The sequence below is a fragment of the Rhinolophus sinicus genome, chromosome 13 (genome assembly GCF_057876585.1).
Source record: "Rhinolophus sinicus isolate RSI-liver-muscle chromosome 13, RSI-T2T, whole genome shotgun sequence".
NCBI classification, from domain to species: Eukaryota; Metazoa; Chordata; class Mammalia; order Chiroptera; family Rhinolophidae; genus Rhinolophus; species Rhinolophus sinicus.
The window spans coordinates 11,555,781-11,578,035 of NC_142513.1; the positions used below are offsets into that span (position 1 = coordinate 11,555,781).

General features: G+C 48.2%; 2 protein-coding genes across 2 annotated transcripts in view; both read left to right on the forward strand.

Moving 5' to 3' along the window:
• SLC13A3 (solute carrier family 13 member 3) overlaps nucleotides 1-6,515 on the forward strand; it is a 61,036-nt gene extending 54,521 nt beyond the window's left edge. The window contains exons 11-13 of the mRNA XM_019749727.3: nucleotides 93-254; nucleotides 2,715-2,852; nucleotides 4,727-6,515. Coding sequence (XP_019605286.1) covers nucleotides 93-254; nucleotides 2,715-2,852; nucleotides 4,727-4,903 — 477 coding nt within the window. The 3' untranslated portion in view covers nucleotides 4,904-6,515. The remainder of the gene's footprint in view (nucleotides 1-92; nucleotides 255-2,714; nucleotides 2,853-4,726) is intronic.
• Nucleotides 6,516-15,293: 8,778 nt separating this feature from the next.
• Nucleotides 15,294-22,255, forward strand: OCSTAMP (osteoclast stimulatory transmembrane protein). The gene is made up of 3 exons (XM_088789488.1): nucleotides 15,294-15,318; nucleotides 15,450-16,537; nucleotides 19,214-22,255. The coding sequence occupies exons 1-3, from the start codon at nucleotides 15,294-15,296 to the stop codon at nucleotides 19,610-19,612; spliced, it is 1,512 nt and encodes a 503-aa protein (XP_088645614.1). The 3' UTR covers nucleotides 19,613-22,255.

Sequence of the window (22,255 nt, forward strand, 5' to 3'; positions counted from 1 at the left end):
CCAACACTCCCTCCTGGGCCCAGCCCTCAGGGGTGGCAGATGGGGGTGGGCTGGGATGTGACGATACGGCTCTTGCCTCCTCCCCTCTGCAGGAGTCAGGGCTGTCTGCGTGGATCAGTAATCAGCTACACCCCCTGGAGAACATGCCACCTGTGCTGGCCGTCCTGCTCATCACCTCGGTCATTGCCTTCTTCACCGAGTTTGCCAGCAACACGGCCACCGTCATCATCTTCCTGCCGGTCCTGTCAGAGCTGGTGAGGGTCCTTCTGGGGAAGGGAGGGGAGGAAAGGAAGCGCACCTGTCCCCTCCGCACAGGTCAGAAATCTCTCCCCTGCTAGCAGGCACTCCATCCGGGAGCTCCATTTTTCACTGTTCTCTTCCAAAATGCATGAAAGTGTCAGAACTCCGATTTTTTTTTATTTTTAAAAAGAGTACTGTGCTGTTGTTTATTGCAAAAAATGCATAAACACAGTAAATATTTCCAAAGTGACCAAATTCCATTCTTTGGAAAGTTTTCTAGGAAAATATAAATGACCAAATGTGGATTAAGCAGAAGTAGAAAATCTGAGTGGTCAAATAAGCACAGGAGAAATCGTAATGGTGGGCAAACCGGTGACCTCCTTCTAGATCCCAGCCTCTTGGTACTACTGCCATTTCGGGTCAGTGGTGGGGGCTGTGCTGTGCACTGTGGGATGTGTAGCAGCACCCCTGGCCTCTACCCACTAGATGCCAGTAGCACCCCGCTCAATCATGACCATCAAAAATGTCTTCATTCCCAAATGTCCCCTTGAAGGACAAAAACCATCCTCAGTTGAGAGCCACTGTTCTGAAAGTCACCAGCCCTGGAGAGGTGGCTGGGTGAAAGCTAGAACCTTCAAGCTACAGACAGCTGCCAACTTCCCCACAGTGTTCCAGAGAAAGCCATTCAATCCAGGTGTAAGGTTAGCGAAACCCCAACACCAAAAGCAAACTAGGGGAGCAAAGGGAAAAAAGTTGTAACTCAACCTGACGTGTAATAAATAAAGAAGCGAGTAGTGCAACGAATCCAGGGTCATATGCGAAGAGCAACATAGGCTGATCAGGCAGAGTTTATACCAGGGATTTCAAAAGTGATTAACATGAGAAACTATTGATATAGTTTTATGCATTTAAATAGATGAAAGACCAAACCATCTGATTATGTCAATACAATCCAAAGTGGACCAAATGAAATCAATGTTGCGAGTATACTCACACAGTGATAGAGGCAGTCGTATACCAGGCACACTTGTCTGAACCACCTTGATTTTGTTTGTTTATTAATGTTTGTTTATCATTTATAATAGAGATCACACTATATTCACATACACAGATATACTTCATACTTTGTCAATGACGAGAATATTCTATTATGAATCAGTAGTTGCCGATTTGGTTAAGCCATCTGTTTCCAGCCAATGCTGCCTCAACCTTTTTCCCTCTCGGTGCACCTTTGATGACAGCTAGATACATTCCTAGAACTGAGATCCCTGGATGAAAGAGCACGAACATTTACAATTTTGTTAGATAGGGATAAATTGTGCTCCAAAGCAGGCGTGCCATGTGACACTCCCACCCACATTGCGGGGTGGGGGTCCTCATCCCCTTGCTGACTGTGATAGGATTTAATCACTCCCTTCCCCAGGGTCTGAGGAACCTGACAATTAAGAGAGATGGGGGTGCTATCGGGGGGGAGGGGGGAAGGAAGAGAGTATAGAGCCAGCCAGATCTGCAGAGGCTCTTTTGCTGGAGAAGACGCTAGCGAAGGACACGTCCTTCTAAATGTTGCTCATCAAAATCAAAACGTTTTCCATGCAAGGGGTGATTTTAGTGCATTTCGAGAAAATGTGTATGCTTTGGGTTGCAAAATTTCCCTATAAGGGCCAAAATTGTCCTATCTTAAATAAAAGGCTGGAGAGGCGATCGACATGAATTATAGGTGAATATGTCACTGGGGAGAGGTGACGAACCAGTGGCCCAGTGACTGAGGCCAACCCATAGACACTTTGATCTACACAGTCCTAGAAAGTTGGAAATGTTTGCTGACAGATGCCATCTTGAGTTCTCTTTATCCCTACAGTCCAGTGAGGCTCCAACCCAAGGTGCCCAGAGCCCAGCGGCTTGGACCGTTTGGCTGAGAGAAGCGGGGGCAGGGGGCTTGTTATTTGAGAGTGTCTGCATCACCTGGGAACTTGCTGGAAATGCAGATTCTCTGGGCCACCACAGACGTGCTGAACCAGCAACTCTGGGTGAGGTGGGGCCTGGCCATCTGAGTTTTAACAAGCCTCCAGCTGATTGGGGCGCACGCTCAGATTGGAGGAGGTTTCTAGGTATATCAGCACTTCCCACTCTCCCCGATGACCCTGCAGCCTGGCCCTGGAATGTCACTAACCCTGAGAATGTTCTCTCCATGTCTCCCTTGGTCTGGTTCTCTGTCTGTCTATTTCTGCATATCACATCTCTTTGCCGTGTATTTGTATGTCCGGCCGCATTTCTCCTCGTGTGTCTCCAAATCTGTCTTCTCATTTGTTTCTATTGTCCGCTCTCACTCTGCCCATCTCTACCCATGTGGCCTTTGCTTCTCTTGCTGTCTCTGCATCTGTCTTCCATATCGCTCTCCTTCTGTCTCCATCGCTTGTTGTGGTTTCTCGATACTTCTCCACGTCGTGGTCTCGCCCGCCCCGTCCTGGGCCCAGGCCATCCGTCTGAGAGTGCACCCGCTGTATTTGATGATTCCTGGCACAGTCGGCTGCTCCTACGCCTTCATGCTCCCAGTCTCCACGCCCCCCAACTCAATCGCCTTCGCCTCTGGACACTTGCTGGTCAAAGACATGGTGAGTCTGGGCATTTTCTAGAAGAGCCCAGAGAGGGGGGTGGACACCCCTAGGCAGGACTCCTGCTCCTCCTGCCACCAGCCCCCAATTTCGAATGAGTCCATTCTGAGTGGGACCAGGGAGATGCATTTTAGCAAACCCTCTGGGATGGTCCTTATGCTTAGGCAATTTCAGGAAACACTGCTCAAGTGACACGTTCCAAAGTTGCTTCCAGGACAAGGGACTTCCCCTCACTCCAGGCACTGCTCTCTCTTCTTGTTTGGCCAACTTCCCTGTGCCCAGAATCTTTAGGAGACAGAAGCAGCAGTCCAAACACAACCCTGGGTAGGCCCCCGTGTCCGGCCAGCTGGGGAGTGAGACAGAAGCCCAGGGTTGTGGCCGTGGAGGGAACCCACCAGCTTTCAGCAGGGCTCAGCCATTGGGCAGTGTGTTCCCTCTCCGCCATGCTCCCCTGCTAAACCCTCTCCCCCCTTCCCTCCTCTGGCCTCCTGCTGCCTCTTCCCCCTCCACCCATCGCCCGGGGTGTTTGTACACTGGACACTCAGAAGGCAAACAACCCTTCCTAAGCTGGTGCAACCAAAAGGGTCATCTGCTTAACTAGTTTATGATGCAGACTTTCCAGGCTCAGAAACCCCAACAGGATAAATGGAGAGGGAGAGAGAGAGAGAGAATCAGAAAGATCACAAAGCAAACAGAGAGTAACAGTGTGGCTGTTAATTAAAATAACTAAGGCAGGACTAAGCAGCCATGTTGAGTGAGGCTCCCGGGACCCTTGCAAAGGAAGACCCAACCCTCCCCCCTCCCTCCTCCCCCCCCCCCCTGCAAACTTAGACCAGGCTCCTTGTAACCCTCTAAACTTGTCAGGAGCTTTAAGAACCCCCTAGAACAGAGGCCCAACAGCACAATGCAGTTTCCTGACCTTATCAGGTGGCCGCCTCCCTTCACGAAGCATCCTGGGTAATACTCATTTCACAAGTTTACTAATTCAACTTACATTTTAAAAAAATAACAGTATTTTTAAAATTTCCAATGCATGTGTAAATGGAAAACAAGTATCGCGCGCCATCGAAGCTACATCTAAGGGGGGATAAAGCAAAATAATAAAATTCTCCCTGATAACAGTTGCCTGGAGATGGTTCTGAACCCCTGTTTATTAAAAAGGGCAATTGGTAAGGGCATGGTAGCACCTCAGGGAGACCTTCTCTTTGAGGAATAGATTGAAAAAGGAATTGAAAAGGGAGTAACTTTCATACCATGCGATTCACGGCTGGTCAGCGCGAGGCTGAAACAACCAGGAAACCCAGCTGGGAAACAGGAATTTTCAGCCCAAGGTTGAACTGCATGATATACAAGGTCAGCCTGGGTAAGGAGCAAGTGGGCAACTCTTTCCAGCTACTTAAAGATGTAAAAATTTCCAGCAGAAAAATTCTTCTCAGTAAAGAAGTGTAGCTTTAACTGGACACACATAGTGTGTGTGTGTGTATGTGTGTGTGTGTGTGTGTGTGTACACACAGGGGTTGTTTAATGGTCTTAGATTATTTTCCACCTGTGTGGCCTTGGGTAAGTGAACTTCTCTGAGCCTCATTTTTCTCTTCTGTAAAATGGGAATAATAATAGTAACAACCTTTGGAGTATTACTTTCAGGGTTAAGTGACCTTATGAAAACTGCATGCACCTGGCACCTAGAAACCATTCAGTGAATGGGGACATTTGCAGCTCTTTGAGGGACAGTCTAGAAGAGTGTAAAGGTGGGAGGGGCTGGGGCAGCCACTAACCTGAGTTTGGGTGAATGGCTTCCTGACTCTGAGCCTCGGTTTTCCCATCTGTAAGCTGGGCCACCCGCTGACCCGCCTTCCATCTGCGTTCTATTTCAGGTACGGGCAGGCTTCCTGATGAACCTGATGGGCGTCCTCCTGCTCAACTTGGCCATAAATACTTGGGCACAGACCATCTTCCAGCTGGGCACTTTCCCGGACTGGGCCCGCAACCACTCAGCCAGTGTCACAACACCGTCATCCACTTTGGCCAACGGCACGTTGCGGACCCTCTGAGTCCTCTTTGGAGACTGTCTCTGGGAGGGGACCCTCCCGGAAGGCTTGTGCCATCACCTGCTGCTAGAATCATACAGGACGATCAAGCACTTCGCTGCAATCAGTGTGCAGCAAACAAGGGGGACCTCTAGTGGTCCGCTTGGGTCAACAGGTTCATTATCTAGGACGTCTTCTCCTCTCTCGTGCTGTTCCCGGCCCAAAATTTTTCCCAGATCTGCTGCCAGAAACCAGCTCCTTTATCTCTGAGCTGTTATATGGGTAGGATGCAAGAGAGAGCCTGATTTTAGCAACAGTAAGCAAATCTAGAATGGCCTTTGTCTTGAACAGTTGGGATGGGAAGCCATCCATCCCCATGGGCACCGCTAACATTCCCCACTGACTACTTTAGGTTACGCTCTGGAGAGACCATCTTGCCTCCAGGGATCACCTTCCTTGGAGAGGCTGTGGTGTTCCAGTCCAGTTGCTTCCAGCTGTTCACAGCTAGTGCATGTTCTGCTTGGTCGGTGCCCATTCTACACCAGCTGTTTGAATATTACCCCTGCTGACACCCAGCAGCCAGAGTTATTTTCAATCCCTAGAGACAGGGAGGGGCAGCTGACTTCCTGAGGACGTGGGGACTGGGCAAAGCCTCCTTGATGGTCTCTGGGCTCCCAAGCACATCAGGGGGGTTCTAGAAACCCCTGCTGACATCTCTACCCAAGCTTTTTAGGATTTTCCTGTTTAATCTGATTCAGTTTGGCCACAGTTCTGGAGTCAGGCCAAGCCTGGGCCCTGCCCTCTCGCAGGTCACCCATGGCCTCTCCAGCCAGGCCCCTCCCACATGTGTCCCATAGGGGCCACTGTGGCTGCCAGCCACTTCTTGTTATAGCAGCTGGTCTTTACCTCCCCAACCCCACCCTAAGTGGTAAACATGTTTGATTAGCAAAGGTCCCATTTTTCAGGGGTGAGACAAAAATCAAAAGATAAACTGGGGCCTTGTGAAAGGCTGGAGTGGAATGTCTCAGGCAGGCGATGTATGGTAATCCCCGTGTACAGATGGGAGAACTGAGACTTGCCCTGAGCAGTGGCTGGTGGAGGCGTCTCCCCGGGGTTTTAATCACTCCTGATTTCAAACAGAAGCATCTGGGCATCCACAGTGTTGGGCCCAGTGGATGTTCAGGAAGTGTCTGTGGAATGAGTAGCCCAGTGTTAGCACAGCATCAGAAAAGGTGCCACCCGAGGGGCCCGGAAGCCTCGCCTCTCCCCTTCCTGCACCTCTGAGGGATGCAGTTCCCTGGCAGCATGGCTGGGAAGGCAGTTCCTAGAGACTGAACTTGTCCTCAGTACAGCACGAGTGAGTCATGGATGTTTCCCTGGGAGCAGGGGGGAGGAGAGAGGAGAGGCCCCCCCCACCCCACCTCAAGCTGGAGGATGAGCCCCACCTCCTTCCCATGAGTAGGACCTCAGCAGTTAGTCACCGTTGCAGCCCATGGGGGAGGGGGGAAACGCACTCCTAAGGAACGGAGAGGAGAGAAGTTCATTCACAGAGAATGGGACTTGTAACCAGATGAATCATGATTTCACATACTTCTGATTGAAAATGCTATAAAATAAAGAATATTAATCAACACTGGCCCTGGAGATTATTTGCCTTTGTGGACATAAAAGAGCTTCAAAGCCCCAAATTCCTGAGCTGGGGGGTTCCACAGAATTGGCCCAGACCTCACTTTCTTACTACTCCCCACTTTCTGCTCTACTCCAGCCACACACTCAGACTCTCTTGCCTCAGGGCCTTTGCACGTGCTGTTCCCTCTGTCTAGAACACTTTGCTCCCAAATATATGCTTGTTTCCTCGCTCGATTCAGGTTTCTGCTCAAATGTCACCTCCCCAGAGAAGCTTCCCGGGCCATCTGGTCTAAAATGTCATTCTCATTACTCTCCATCTCCTTATGCTCCTATATGTTCCTTAGTATTTAGTCAGGCCACTGTATTATTTGTTTTCTTGCTTATTAAAGTTCTCTCCCTCTAGAATATAAACTTATGAGAATGCAAAGTATTTTGTTCAGTGCTGTTACTCCAGTACCTAGAACAGTTTCTGACACATAGTAGGTGCTCAGTAAATATTTGATAACTGAATCTATACCAGAATTTATGAGAACGCATTCTCACCCTCTGATCGGGGGTCTGTTTGATTCATTTCTTTGCTCACTCATTGTTCCATATAGTCATCGAGCAATGTTTATGTAGATCCTGATTATGTGCTCATTCACTGTCCCCCACCACATGGAACTTACATTCTAGCTGAGGCGACAGGCAGTAGGCAAGTAAACAAATAAAATGACTCTGGGTCATAATGCCAGCTAAGAAGAAAAGGAAATAGGCCAACGTGGTAAACTGCCTCAGAGGCTACTTTAGCCAGGGTGGTCAGGGCGGACTTCTCTGAGGAGGCAGCACTGGACTGAGACCAGAAGGAGTCAGCTGTGTACTTGTGGTGGTGTGGGAGGATGGGATGGCAAGGGTGGTGCAGAGTCATTGGAAATATACCAGGGACTCATGTCTGGAACCGGCGAGGAGCACCCAGAAGTTAGAAGAGACAAAAACAAAACACTTGTTTTAGTTACTTGTGGCTACATAACAAATCACCCTCCCCACCAAATCAGGACCTTAAAACACAACGATTTATTGGCTCACATTTCTGCGTTTGGACAGAGTTCTACAGAGATGTTTTTGTCTCTGTTCTACATGGTGTGGCTGGGGCCACTCAGCTTGGAGTGTAGCTGGAATGTCCACCATGGCCATTGGCCCTCCGTGGCCATGTGGCCTTTCCAGGAGTCTAGCCCGGACCTCTCTACATGACAGTGGGCTTCTAGGAAGGTGAAATCGGAAGCTAAAAGGTCCCTTAAGACCTGGGCTTGGGAGTCCAAGAGCATTGATTCTACCACATTCTATTGGTAAAAACAGGTCACAGGTTATCCCTGGTTCAAGGGGAGGAAATATGCACAGACTCCACTCCTCGCTGGGAGCCGTGGCATCCACGTAACACGTACAGGGGAGAGGATAGTTGGCTACCACCTTTGGAAGCCTTCTACCATAACACTCGAGATAAAACTGAGTGAAAGCTAGGAATATGCTATTCTGAAAAGGGATATCTAAGTGTCCAGCAGGTTTATAAAGAGATGCTCAAACCCACTTGTCATTAGAGAAATGCAAGTTAAACCAAGATTCACTGATACTCCGATAAGACTGGCAAATACCAGAAAAGGGAATGATAGGTGATGGTGAAACGGAAGGAAACAGAAAAACACTCGTGTTCTGCTGGTGAGACTATAAACTGTCACCATCTGCCTGGTAAGCAACTTGGCAATAATTAGAGGAATTCGTTATCTGCATTCTCTATGCCCCATTAACCTACTCCTGGGGTATATCCTAGCAAAATGGGGCCCTAAGGAGACAATGTAGGAGGGTGTTTGTACCACTGTTGCTTGAGGGACCAAGGAGCTGAAGGCCACCATCACTGTGGGGGCGGGGACTATTTAATTAAAATATGGAGAAAGCACACTGGAAAACACAGCAACATGTAGAAGCGATAAACAACAGGTACACAGGATAGGATAGACTCGTTCATATTCCAGTGCATATACCTAAAAAGTTTCCATAGAGTCAAGCAGGCAGAAGAATGGAAGCTGGGATGGTAAATGGAAAGAAAAAATGAATAAAAGTCATTGGCAGCAAGCCACGTTGGACTCCTGGGCAACCTTGAGTGATTTGGACTTTGGTTTCCTCGTCTGAGAAAGGAGCGTGTACAATCAGTGTCTCAAAAGGAAACAGGAAGCACCTAAGCTAGCTAACGTGAGGAGAGTTTAGGAAAAGGTCTAGTTACAAGGTGTGGGCACACGGGATACCATGAGGGAAAGGACAGGCCCCAGTGGGAGGGCTAGTCATGGAGAAGCACCTCCCAGCCCAAGGTCTGAGGGAGAGAAAGGCCTAACTGGAACTAGAGCCTTTAGTCCAGGGCACATACAGCCCTTGGTGACTCCATAGGGTGGGAGCTGCCTTGGATGTTTCTCTCCTCCTTCCTTGAACTCTTTGGCTGGGGCTCCCACTGGCCAAACCCTGCTGTATTATTGGTCAGGGTTCTCCAGAGAAACAGAACCATCAGGATGTGTGTATATGTATACCCAGGAGAGAGTCCAAAGGCAGTCTTCTGGTAGAATTCCCTCTTGCTCAGGGGAAGTCAGCCGTTTGTGCTCTTCGGACCTTCAGCTGATTGGGTGAGGCCCTCCACAGTATGGCGGGAATCTGCTTTACTCAAACTCCACTGATCGAAATGTCAATCTCATCCAAAAATATCCTCACAGAAACATCCAAAATCACATCTGACCAAATATCTGGGCCCAGCCAAGATGACATATAAAATTAACCATCGCACCAACAGAAGCCAGAATGCAAGGGAGTCCTTTGACGCAGCCCAACCAGGTCCACCTCTGGGGACACAAAGCAGGGAGAAGTGTGGAGACTGGGTCTGGAGGGGCAAATTGAGAAAACGTGGCATGAAAGGTTTAGATCATAACAGAGCTTTCAAACTAGTGGTCCCCAGGTCTGCCTCCAGCCCACAGTTTTTTGTTTTTTTGTGTTCCCTCTTCCATGTAGTTTAAACTGTTAATTGCTTGCTAATATTTAAAATATTTCAGGACATTTCCCATTAAAACTTGGATTTATGCTTCTCTGGGAAAAGAAAATAGCAGATGACCTGGGAATACGGCACCACATTGCTCTCTGGCAACAGTTTTTTGGAGTGGTTGTGGTCTAAGAACTTAAATTGGAGGGTGAACTCTCTTGTTTGCCACAGTCCTCACTACTCCTTCATGTGTTACACTGTCTCTGACTCTGTCACCTTCCTGGTTTCTGAAGATATGTGAATCTATGACTCCTGAGCTACACGCTCAGGAAGGTCCATTTCAGCTTTAGCGGTCACAGGGTCTAATGACCTAGAGCAGCACTACACAAAAGAACTTTCTGTGATGATGGAAATGGCCGATGTCTGCCTTGGACAATACAGTAGCCGCTTGCTATGAGTGGCTTTTGAGCAACTGAAATGTCTTGTTAGAATGGAGATGGGTTGTAAGTAGAAAACGGACACCGGACTTTCAAAACTAAATACAAACAAGTAAAGGTAAAAATATCTCATTAATAATTTATGTTGATTACAGTTTAAAGGATTTACTAAGTTGAGTAAAACATTTTATTAAAATTAATTTCACTTTCTTAACTGGCTATTGGACATTTTTTAATTATATATGTGGTTCCCATTCTGTTTCTATTGGCTAGCTCTATGTATTGGAAATGATTTTTAGCCATTTCCCCATATTCTCAAAACAACAGGGTGGCAGTAACATTCTACGCCCACAAGCTGTAAAATGCAATGACTCTAATATCTACGGACCTCTGATTCTGATTCTAGAGCTGAGGGCTTGCCACTTCCTCTTCCTGTTAGGTCTTATGGCTCTGAATCCTCTACCCAGAAACTCCCCCTCAACAAAGCTGATTCTATTTTGGTGATTCAGAAGCCCCCTCCGGATGTTGTGGGCCTTGGAGTCAGGCCATCCTTATATAGGCAGAAGTAAGAAAAGCCAAAATATCTTCTGCCCCTTCTCTTCCTATGCTCCCATCCTCCCAAATCTTACATTTACCGGAGGCCTTTGGAAATAACCAATCAGCTTCTAGTGCCAGTGCAGAAACTGGGCAAATGCTAGTGTCTTCCAGGACTGCTCCCCTCTGACCAGCACAACACCCTGAAATTTCCTGTATGATGGGAGCCTGATCAGGGACCTTGCCCAGTGGGCTTCACAGAGGCCGGCACAATCAAGCCTGAGCAGCCTGGGCACACTCAGGCAGAGCCATCAGCCCAGGGCAGGAACATTTATTTATTGTTTACTGGGCACCCTATATATATTCCAGGAGCAGTCCTGGAAGACACTAGCATTTGCCCAGTTTCTGCATTGAATCCTCAGACAACCCTAAGAAGTAGGTACTAGTACTCTCATCATAGCAGAGTCTACACAAGTTCAGAGAGGGACAGTGTCTTGCCCAAAGTCACCCAGCACACACAGTAAGTAGAAAATCAGGTAACATTGGGCCTCATTTTCAGGGGGTTTCAACCCTTAGCTGGAGCAGAATAGAAGCTGCCTTTTGTGAAGGGGTCTACACGTGGCCATGCACCTCTGTTTCCATCTGGACTGCTGTGCTCTTAACCTTAGCTGGCCAGCCCCACGGGCATGTGCGTTTCCTGCTCCTGGTCTACTTGGCGTGCCCAGTTCTTTGCAGACGTGGCACCTGGCCTGGCTTCCTGGAGGTGCTTACGATCTGGGAATGGTGTTAGGCCTTCTGAGGGCCACAGGTGTCGCATTCAATTGTGTGACTATGAGATTGACACTTCCCCTTTCTGGGCCACAGGACACCCTTTTTTAGGCCTGGGCAAGTGACCCAGGCAACATGCCCTTATAAGGGAAAATGACATGGAGTCTGGAATTGCACTTAAGTGTGCTCCCCTAACTGGCCCACCCTGCAGGGTGGAGGGCTGGGTTCACAGGAGAGGCCTCCTGGAGGAGGCAGTCCTACTGGCAGTGACGGGGCACAGAGATGCTGGGAGAGAAGTGTCCGCTTTCTAGGTAGGGACTGGCATTCAGAACAGCCTAGAAATGTACCTGCGGGGAAATGACTGCAGCCAAGTACATACAGGGAATACCTGTATTATTGAGTGCCTACTATGTGCAGTGCCAGAAGCATGAGTCTTGTGAATCCTTCCCTCCACACCAGTAGAGCACAGTGGATGACCAGTCAACTCAAGCAGGGCTGTTGGGTATAAATCCTGGCTCTGCCTCTTACTAGCTGAGTGGCTTGGTTAAGGGACTTAACTCTCTGGGTCTCAGTTTTCTGAACTAAAGAGTAGAAATGATAATAGTCTCTACCACAAAGGGTTATTGAATGTAAAGATGCAATGAATTTGAATAGAAACTGTTTCGACAGAAACTCATAGACAGAGACAATAGTTTAGTGGTTACCAGAGGGTAAGGGGGTGGGGGGTGGGGGGTGGGAGATGAAGGTAAGGGGGATCAAATATATGGTGATGGAAGGAGAACTGACTCTGGGTGATGAACACACAATGGGATTTATAGATGATGTAATATGGAATTGTACACCTGAAATCTATGTAATTTTACTAACAATTGTCACCCCAACAAATTTAATAAAATAAAAAAAACTGTTTCGAAGCATGTCTGATACATAGCAATAAATGTTAACTGTTATCATGATTACTCTCTTTTAAGAGGAGGAAACTGAGACTGAGACAGAGATGAGGTCACCTGCCCAAGATCACACAGCTAGGGAGAGACAGAACTGTGCTTTGAAGCCAGGTCCACAGGAAGGGAGGTGGAGAGAAAGACCTGAGCCACTAATGGCTGGAGGAGAGTCTTAGCAGAGGTCCAGCTGTCTCCTGTGGGAACCCATCCCCTAAGAGCTGGGATCAGGCTGCCCCTGCAGCACACAATAGTGGAGGGTGAGGGAAAAGGGAAACCCACTGGAGTTCTAGTGCTTGCACTACCAATAATGAGCCATATGGTCTCCATAAGCCCCAGTTTCCTCCTCTGTGAAATGGGACTAATTCCACCCCTAATATCAGGCTTAGAGACTTTACTTGGAAAAGGCTCTTTCTCTCTCTCTCCTCCCACACCTCCCACCCACTCCTGCCAGCCTGAAGAGGATGAGGCAGCTTGCCCAACCCCTTGGGAGGTGGGCCCAGGCAGGGCGGGACAAGCGATCAGGAGGGCTTAATTAAGAGCAGAAAAGCAGAAGTGACAGGGTTTCCCAAGTCCTAGAGGACACAATTTCCCCCGTTTCCTTTCCACCTGCCATCGCTGCCTAGGACTGCCCGCCTGGATCTGCTGCTATCCAGGAAGCATGAGGGCCGTCTGGAGGACAGCTGAGTACCTCATCAGGACCAGGTAGGTCTGGGGACCTTGGACAGTGGGGGCCACAGGCAAGAAAACAGTCAGGCATCACGGGGATGAGCAGAGGTCTCAAGCTCTGCTTTTTCCTGACTGCAGAGGATTTCCCTGACTTTGGGTAAATCTTCACCTTTTTGAGCCTCAGTTTCCCCATCTGTAAAATGAGAAGAAGAAGAATGTCTCCAAGACTGTTGTGAGAATTGAGTGAGCAAATGCGTTCACAGCACTTGCTACTGTGCGTGGCTCAGAGTAAGCTCTTAATAAACGGCAGCTAAAATCCTTATTATTGACACTTAGCACAAGCCTTGGTACCCAATATGACTCAGAACTGGTTTTCCTTTCCACTATTGTTCACACTAACTATTATTTTAATAGCTACCATGTTCTGAACACCAATTATACAGTAGGAGGGGGTTTAGTCCCAAATGAAAAGGCCTTCAGGGGCTAGAAAGGCCATATTTCATTATCTCTAATGTCAAGTGGGCCTTCCATACTGCCCACCACGCATGTCATCTCCCCAGTTCATTTACTTGCCCAGACAACTATTTTATACCTTCTCTTTTATCATCAAGCTTCCATCGCCTCCTCCAGCATCCTCTCCATCAGTGCTGACCTCGCTTCCTGCTATCCTGAGCAAACAGAAGCAAGCATGCTACAGTCAACAAATATTTATGGAACACCCACTACCTGGCAGATGCAATTCTAGGGACCTATCAGTGATCAAAAGAGACCAAGTCCCTGCCTGGAGGATGAGCTAATGACAGATACTATAGCTGACACGGTACTTACTATGTGCCAGACACAACATGACCCTATGAGGTACTGCTTTTATTGCACTATTTTACAGATGAGAAAACTGAGGCACAGAGAGGTTAAGAAACCTAACCAAGATCACACAGATGGTGAGCGGTGCGGTGGGGATTTGAAGCCAGGCAGTCTAGAATCATGCTCTTAACCATTGCTGTGTTCTGTATATCAGATGATGCTGATATGTAAGTGCCCACACTTGGCCTGTCCATTCACCATCATCTGTACCCATTTCCTCTGCCTTCCCACCTGCTATGAAGCATAAGCAGCCCCTGTGTCTTTTTAAGACCCGCCCCACTTTTCGTATTCTCAGTCTCACCCCCTGCCACCCACCAGAGATCACTCCAGCGAGCCTCCCCTTCATCAGTGTCCCCCTCCTGATTGGATCTCCCACCTGCAGATCTACTGGCATTTCCTCCATCTTAAATGAACTCTCTTTGTCCCATTTTCCCCATCAGCTACTGCTCCATTTCTCTGCACCTTTACCGCAAAAAAAGACTTGAAAGAATTGTCTGCCCTTGTGTCTCACATTCTTCTCCTGCAGGTTTTCCTGGGCCCACTCTAGTTAGGTTTTGGTCACCAAGCTGCCCTTGTCCAAGTCACCAGTGACCTCCACGTGGCTAAATCCAACGGTCATTGCTCAGTCCTCATCTTTCTTGACCCATCAGCAGCATCGGACATATTTGATCACTCCCTTCTTCTTGAAACATTTTATTTACTTGGCTTCCCAAGCACCACATTGCTTGATTTCTTGGTCTTCTTTGCTGGTTCCTCCTCATCTCCCCACCTGTTAACGCTGAAGTGTGAGGGTTCAGTCCTTGGATCGCTTTCCTCCCAGTTATCACCCTGCCTTATTCTGCTCCATGAGTTTAAATGCCATCTATAAACCAACGACACCCAACTGTTTATCTCTGGCCTGATCGCCCTTAATTCCAGATTCGTGTTTCCAACCACATACTCAATAGCTCCACTGAATGGCTAAATTGGCACCTCAAATGTAAGACTTCCGACTGACGGACTGCTCTCCCCGTCCACTCAAACCTGCATCAACCACAGGATTTTCCATCTGAGCTACAACACCTCCGTGCTTTCAGTGGCTCAGGCACCGAAACTCCTGGTCATCCCTGACACTCCTTTTTCTCTCACACCCACAGCCAATCAGTCTGTCATTCTCGTTGGCTCTTCCAACAAAACGTATCTAGCATCCAACCTCTTCTTACCGTTCTTCTGCTTTCAGTCTTTAGTGTCAGCTGTCGGAGGGCAGGGATTCTCACCTGCTTTATGCTTTCCTGTTTTTCCAATGGCTAGCACATAGCAGTGGCTTAATAAATATCTGTTGAATGAATAAATATAAGGAAAATGGAGTAGAAAAGCTCATCAGAGGCCAACTGATCCACTCTCCTTCCCCCAATTATGGAGGAGACACTGAGGTCCATAAAGAAGGAATGTTCAGAGTCACACAGTGAGCCAGTCAAGTCTATGAATTCAAGGGAATAGTGTCTCTCTTTTGTTCTCTCTCTCTCTCATTTCTTTCATCTGTGCTTTTCTCCATAACTCTTTCATTCCCTTGGCCCAGCTGCTCTCACAAAACTGGAACTATGGACACAAGCATCCTAGACACAAGTGAGAATAATCCTGGGGGAGGCTCTGATTAGTTCAGCTTAGGTCATGTGGGTTTGTGGGTGGGTTACTCTGATTGGCCCACCTGGGAAAAGTGTCCACCCCTGTGGCTAAGGGGTGGAGACTGTTAGCAGCTGAAGGGTTTGTGGGGCAGGGCCATTGGGCAGACCCAACCCTCTACCCTCCTGATAGAGGATTCCCCAATTTCCTTGTGTGCAGGTGGAGATTCTGGCACGTGGGACTCTGCAAGGCCCTTGCCCTGCTGCAGGCTGCCTGGGTTGCCTTCTCTCAGCCTGTCCCAGCCAGCTGTGGCCAGCTGCTGACCCAGCTCCTCCTGTGCGGTTCCCTGGCTGTGGCTGGGGCATGTCTGGCCCACCACTGGCTGGTGTCCTCACTGTTTTATCCTCTGGGGCCCTCAGCCACAATAGCCACTGTCTGTGGCCTCCTGGTCTTCCTGGGCCTGGGCCTGGTGCCTCCTGCTCGCTGCCTGTTTGCGCTCAGTGTGCCTACCCTGGGCACGGAGCAGGGCCGCCGCCTGCTCCTATCCTGGAGTACTGCCACTCTGGCTGTCACTGTGGTGCCCAATGTCTTGGCCAACATGGGTGCGGCTGGGCAGGTGCTGAGGTGTGTCACTGAGGGCTCCCTGGAGAGTCTGCTCAACACCACTCACCAGCTGCACTCAGCATCCAGGGCTCTGAGTCCCACCAGCCCAGGGGGCAGCCAAGGCCTGACATTCCAGGTCCAGGGCAACGGCTCCGTCTTCCGACTGCACATGCTCAGGGTCACTCAGCAGGTCCTGGAGGACTTCTCGGGCCTAGAGGCCCTGGCCCAGTTAGCAGCGCTGGGGACCCAGCGGGTGGCCACAGGGCTCTTTCTGGTGGGCCTCCTGGTGGACTCGGCCTGGTACCTCCACTGCTACCTGACCGACCTGTGCTTTGATAACATCTATGCTACACGGCAATTGGTTCATCAGCTGGAAGAGGCCCGGGCCACACACCTGCTGGCCTCCCCACCGGCCTGGCTGCTCCGGGCCACTTGGCCGAGGCTTTCCCAGGGGGAGCTACTGAGCTGTCTCCTAAGGCTCGGGCCGCTCACCCTGCTCCTGATGGCCACGGCCGTGACGGTAGCCACAGACCACGTGGTGTTCCTCCTGGCACAGGCGGCCGTGGACTGGGCTCAGAAGCTGCCCGTTGTACCCGTCACGCTCACGGTCAAATATGATGTAAGTGCGATGATGGGAAGGCAGACATAGTCATTGCCTTGAGGGGCGGGGTAGGGTTTGTCACATCCTTGGGTTGCACTTGAAGTCCTAGCCCTGGGATAGGCTCTGGGACCCTGAGGCATCCACAGATGAACTCATTGAATTCCCACCACAGCCCGATGCAGTGGCTTCTGTTCTCACCCCCTATTTCAGGTGAAAATACTGATATCCAGAGACCTTAAAACAATTCCCCCACCAAGGTCACTCTGTTCACACATGGCAGCAAGTCCTGGCCACCTTTTCCTCATTTGTACAAATCAGATCAATATTCCTTCCCCTGCAAGGTTATTGTGCATCTTAAAAGGTGATAGTCTCTCAAAGTACCTACAGTAAGCCCCACGCCACACAGGAGCTGTTTAGGAAATACTGGCTGTTATTCATAGCTCACATCTGTGAGGAGGACGGGAGGAGGGCTCGAGAATGGTCAAGATCAGGAGTTCACCAACCACAGCCCACGGGCCAAGTCCTGCCAGCTTCCTGACTTTGTAAATGAAGTTTTACATGCCATGTGTTGGTGTATTGTCTGTCCGTGGCTGCTCTCCAAAGGCAAGGTTGAGTAATGGCAACCGAGACTGTCTGGTCAGCAAAGCCTAAAATGTTTACTATTGTAATAGTTATACATAAAATATTTACTATCTATTTACTCTTGGATATATTTACTATCTCATCAGGGTTTGTGGTTTTTGACATTTTCTTTGGCCACAGATCTTTTTATTTTTAACAGTAAGATCTCATGCAAAAGTCCATGGCATAAAACATAATGACATAGCATACCCTGAGCTAAAAATATTCTTAGCTAAAATTTATTGAGACCTAATTTAATACTAGGAAAGCGTTTTTCAAATTGCATAAAATCAATTTATGGGGTCATGGTCATCTCTTTTCTTAATGAAATACAATAGACTAGAAATACATTAGAGTATACTGTAGGTAATCAGGGCATGTATTGTTTTATGAAATTTTTCTTCGATCGCAATACAATCTATGCTTGGAAGGTGCTATATAATGCATTTCTTACCATAGGTCACAATAAAGAAATGTGTCAGGCCATGTCCCAAGTGTGTTATCTCATTTACTGTATTTCAACAAACCTAAGAGGCCATTGATTGTCAGTCACCCCATCATTTCATGTCTCATTAGGAACGCAAATGCTGCCAGTTAAACCATGATACAATGTCTTCTTATCATTTAGAACTTTCATTGTATTTATGTAAAATAGTTCACTTACTATTTAACATAGATTTATTTTACCATATATTTTGTATGTACGGATAACAAGAAAAATAGCGAAGCTATTTTATGAAGGTTTTCCTAAAACATCCTCCCACTCAAGCCTGACTCTTCTGAAGGAGTCTGGCTGAGTTGTTGGTATCTGTGGCTTTTCACCCAACATTGTTCTCTGTGCCTTAAAGAGCACTGATGATACTCCACTATCATTTCCAGAATTTTCCTCCAAGCTGCAGATACCCACGCCACAGTTTTGATGCTGGCAGCCTCTGATCCTCTCATAACGCTTATATTGTCAGAACTGCTGAAAGCAGTTACGAGTCCTATTGATTTGAAGACACATCCTGATCTCAAGGTGTTCAAATGGGGGGAAAAATGTGAATCCCAGAACTGATGAAATAAGATAACTCGTTTACTTGTCACTGTGGTCCTGTCAGATAGGAATTACTGTCCTTGCCGTTTTACCAATGGAGACACGAAGGCTCAGAGGAGTTAGGGAACTTGCCCAAATTCATCCAACCCGTAAATGGCAGAACCAGGGCTGCACTGTGACTTTTGGGGGTCCTGGGCATGTCCGCTTTCCTGGACTCCTTCCTCCATAAAAAGAAATATTAATGATGACATTGGTATAATCACAAATGTATTAATATTATGTCGTGAAACAGTCTCCAAACTTAAAAGTTCATGTTTAAATTCTGATTTTAAAAGAGAATTAAACATGTTCGTAAGCCCCTAAAAGTATTGTGGTGCCTAGGACTGTGCCTGATGGAGAAGATGGCTCCTGGGCAGAACCAGGATCCAATCCAAGAAGTCTGGCTCCCAAGTTCAAAGGGTTAACCTCTGACCTCCCTGCCTGTCTAGACACCATTCTTCCTCACTCCATCACACCCCATGGACATTGTAGAGCCTGAGAAGCATAGTGGGACCCACCCTGGCTGGGACTGACCCCTGGGTCGGTCATATGTAACCCACTGCGTGACCTTAGGTTCCCCATCTTAGACTGGTGCTTATTTGATGAAAAAGACATCTAAAGCATTCATTAAGGGCTCAACAAAGACTAAATGCCCCCTAAGCATTCATTTGTTTTCTTTAAATTAGAGTAATAATAAAATTACTCTTTGAAGAGTAAATTGTTTGAAGAGTGATATAAATTATTACTCTCCAAAAGGAGTAATAATAAACATGGCACTTGTACGGTGCTTTTTGTTTGGCAAAAAAAAAAGCCTGTTTCAGACTTCTGATCTCGTTTGATTCTCCTCAAACTCCAGAAGGCAAGGGTTACTTCTGTGCCCATTTTGTAGATGACAGAAGGTTAGACTCCTCCAGCCCTGCCAGTGGCCGTAAGTGGTGAGGGACAGGGAATGGCTAGACTGTCTGTCTGTTGACTTTGCCTTTTTCTCCCTTATGAAGGCTGCATACACCGTCCTGGGCTTCGTCCCCTTCCTCTTCAACCAGCCGCCTCTAGAGAACCCCTTCCTCTCTACTCACAACTCCTTCCAGTGGGAGCTCCGCTTCACCTCCCCAAGCTGCCCGCTGCTGCCTGCCCAACGCCCCCACTTGGCTGCCCCCCTGGCGGCGGGGGTCCTGCAGCTCGTGGCTTGTTCCACGGTCCTCCTGGAGACCTACGCTCGCCGCCTTCGGCACACCATTGCAGCTTCCTTCTTCATGGCCCAGGAGGCAAGGAGGGTCCACCACCTTCATGCCCGGCTCCAGAGAAGATATGACAAGCACCGAGACCGGCAGCTGCCTCTGGGGACTTCTTCCTTCTCCCCACATCTGGGCCTACCAGCAAACACCCAGCATAGGTAGAGAGACCTACTGCATACTGTACACTTAGAACCACAGAGAGACCTGGAGAAGAGGGGCGCAGACCTGAGTCATAACCTTGGCCCTTCTGCTGCCTCCCTGTGTGACCTTGGGTAGGTCACTACACCTCTCTGAGCCTCAGTTTCTACATCTGCATAATGACTGCATAATAACAACGATGTGAGCTCCTTTCCACACAGGAATGTGGTAAGAACGGGATGAGATATTGGGCCTGAAAGGCCTCCATAAACAGAAAAGGTTCTGCAAGATGAAGACAAGAAAGCCTGGAGACCCATGATTGCGTGATCCACTATCTGCTCACGGTTCCCCCAGGCCAGGGGGAGCCGGTGAAGCCTCTCACCTGCATTCACTGCTTTACCTCATTGGTGAATACTTCCCATCATGAATGTGTGTAAGTGCTCCTGGAACGTACTTGTTTGCCTCTGAATCCTCTGAACTTATTGATAGTAATCCAAAATTGTCTTGATCTTATAAATACAGGTATTTATTAAATCCTAAATTAGATCATGTTACTCCTTTGCTTCAAATTCCTTTAGGGGCTTCCCATCTAGGGTCGCCAGGTTTAGCAAATGAAAATACAGGGCACCTGCTTCAATTTGAATTTCAGATCAACAACAGATATGAGTTTCGTGTCCTTGGGACATATTATACTTATGCCAAACATATTTAGACTGGGCCTGTATTTGTTGTTTATTTGAAGTTCAAAGTCCAGGTTAACCTGGATTTTATCTGGCAACTCTATCCCCATCGAAGTTATAATAAATCACAACCGTCTACTCTATAGGCTTCGTGCTCCTTATTTCTCCGCCCAGATTGTTCTGTCACCTGCTCCCTTTCGCAGGCGTCTGACCTCTGTGAGTCTGTGAGTCGTAACACACCAGCTCCCTTGCTCTATGACAGTTGGACTTAGCCAATGGGAGGCACTGGCAGCTCAGCCAAAGTGGGAGGGGACAGAGCGGTCAGGATATTTGTTCTGGGCTGTTATTGGGCCCAAATCACATTCCATTACCTACAGCCATAGCTCCTGTCTGGCTAATGGCCCCTCTCCCACGGCTGCAGTTCCCCTGGGTTCCAGAGGTGTAGCAATTTCCACATAGGAGGAATTAGTGGGCAGTTGCTTCACACCATCCACATCAGAATGAATCAGCTCTACTTAGGCCAGGAGCAGGATGGGTAAGCTATTGGGCCATCATTCAATGGCTGACACTGACAGTTGTATAGGCTGGGCACTGCTCAATTCCAGTGGGCGCCAGTCTAAATGGACAGATTCTCTGGAGTTGTGCAGTGTACAGCCTATGTGAGTATATAAGGCAGACCTTAACGGGAGTGGGGTAGTTCCCCAAAGGAAAATTGAAGTGCTTGTTATCAGAAAAAGACAGTATGGCTGTCAGGAGGATCATAACAAAACAAAACAAAAAGCCCAACAACAGATGTCCACCACAGATGAGCTGACCCAGATCAACAGTGGTGGGAGCCTTCTCCCTGGGCAACAAAGTTCATCCTGGTCGTCAATGTCGGCTGCCCCGTGCTAACACTGCCCCCTACTGGCCACACTGGAAACTGCATTGCCCAATATCTGCTTGCTGGTCTGCCTTTTTACATTTTCTTCCTCTTCCCTAGCCTCCCTCCCTCCATCCCACATTTTCTTCTCTCTTCTCCCCTCCCCTCACTTCTTTCTGCGCCCCTCCCTTTCTCCCTCTCCCTCCCTCTAGACTATCCTGACTAATTCATCATTTCTGGGAACCAGTCCCTGAGTTCCGTGCTGGCCAGGGTTGAGCCCTAGAATTGGGGACCTGGGAAGCTATAGAACTCAGATCCCATCCCCCTCTCTGTCACTTTCCCTGTTCCTCCTCATCCTTGCAGTATTTTTCTCCTTTTAAAAAGAAACACCATTCTTTCAATAAATGTTCATTGGAGCACCACTGCATGCTGCGACCAGCCTGAGATCACTAACTTTGCCCGAGGTTCAGTGCATGGATTTCTTCTCTTCCAAGACCCACTTATGTCACATTGTCCAAATATCTCTGAAGAGAGATGTCCGTACATATGTCAAAGTAACTATGAGGCCATAATTAATTTTATTCTAATAGAGCTAACAGGAAAATTATTGGTTGTCCCCCTAAAAGATGTTGATGTTTTAACGCTTGGTACCTGTGAATGTGACCTCATTCGGAAATAAGTTCTTTGCAGATGATCCAGTTAAGATGAAGTCACTTGGGAGGACCCTAATCTATTACAACTGTGTCCTTACAAGCAAAAGGGGTGGAAGAATTGGGACACAGAGACAGACACGTACAAAGGGAAGATGCTGTGAAGACGAGGAAGAACGCCATCTACAAGCCAAGGAATGTCTGAGGCTACAAGCAGCGAGGAGAGAGCCTTGGAACAGATCCCCCTGCCAGCCTTCAGAAAGAACCAACCCTACCGACACCTTGGTTTCAGACTTCCAGCCTCCAGAACTGTGAGAGAATCAATTTCTGCTATTTAAGCAACCCAGTCTGTGGTACCTTTTTACCGCAGCCCCAGGAAACTACTATGGATGGCAAGATGGCAGAAGGGATGATTTGAGGACAGACAGAAGTTATTGAAACTCTAAGGAATGACTTTAAGAGAAAATACTTAACA

Coding starts and splice junctions, on each gene's coding strand:
- OCSTAMP (XM_088789488.1), top strand. CDS start 15,294: ATGGACACAAGCATCCTAGACACAA. Junction 15,319..15,449: donor CACAAGCATCCTAGACACAA/GTGAGAATAATC, acceptor GACTGTTAGCAG/CTGAAGGGTTTGTGGGGCAG. Junction 16,538..19,213: donor CGCTCACGGTCAAATATGAT/GTAAGTGCGATG, acceptor TCCCTTATGAAG/GCTGCATACACCGTCCTGGG.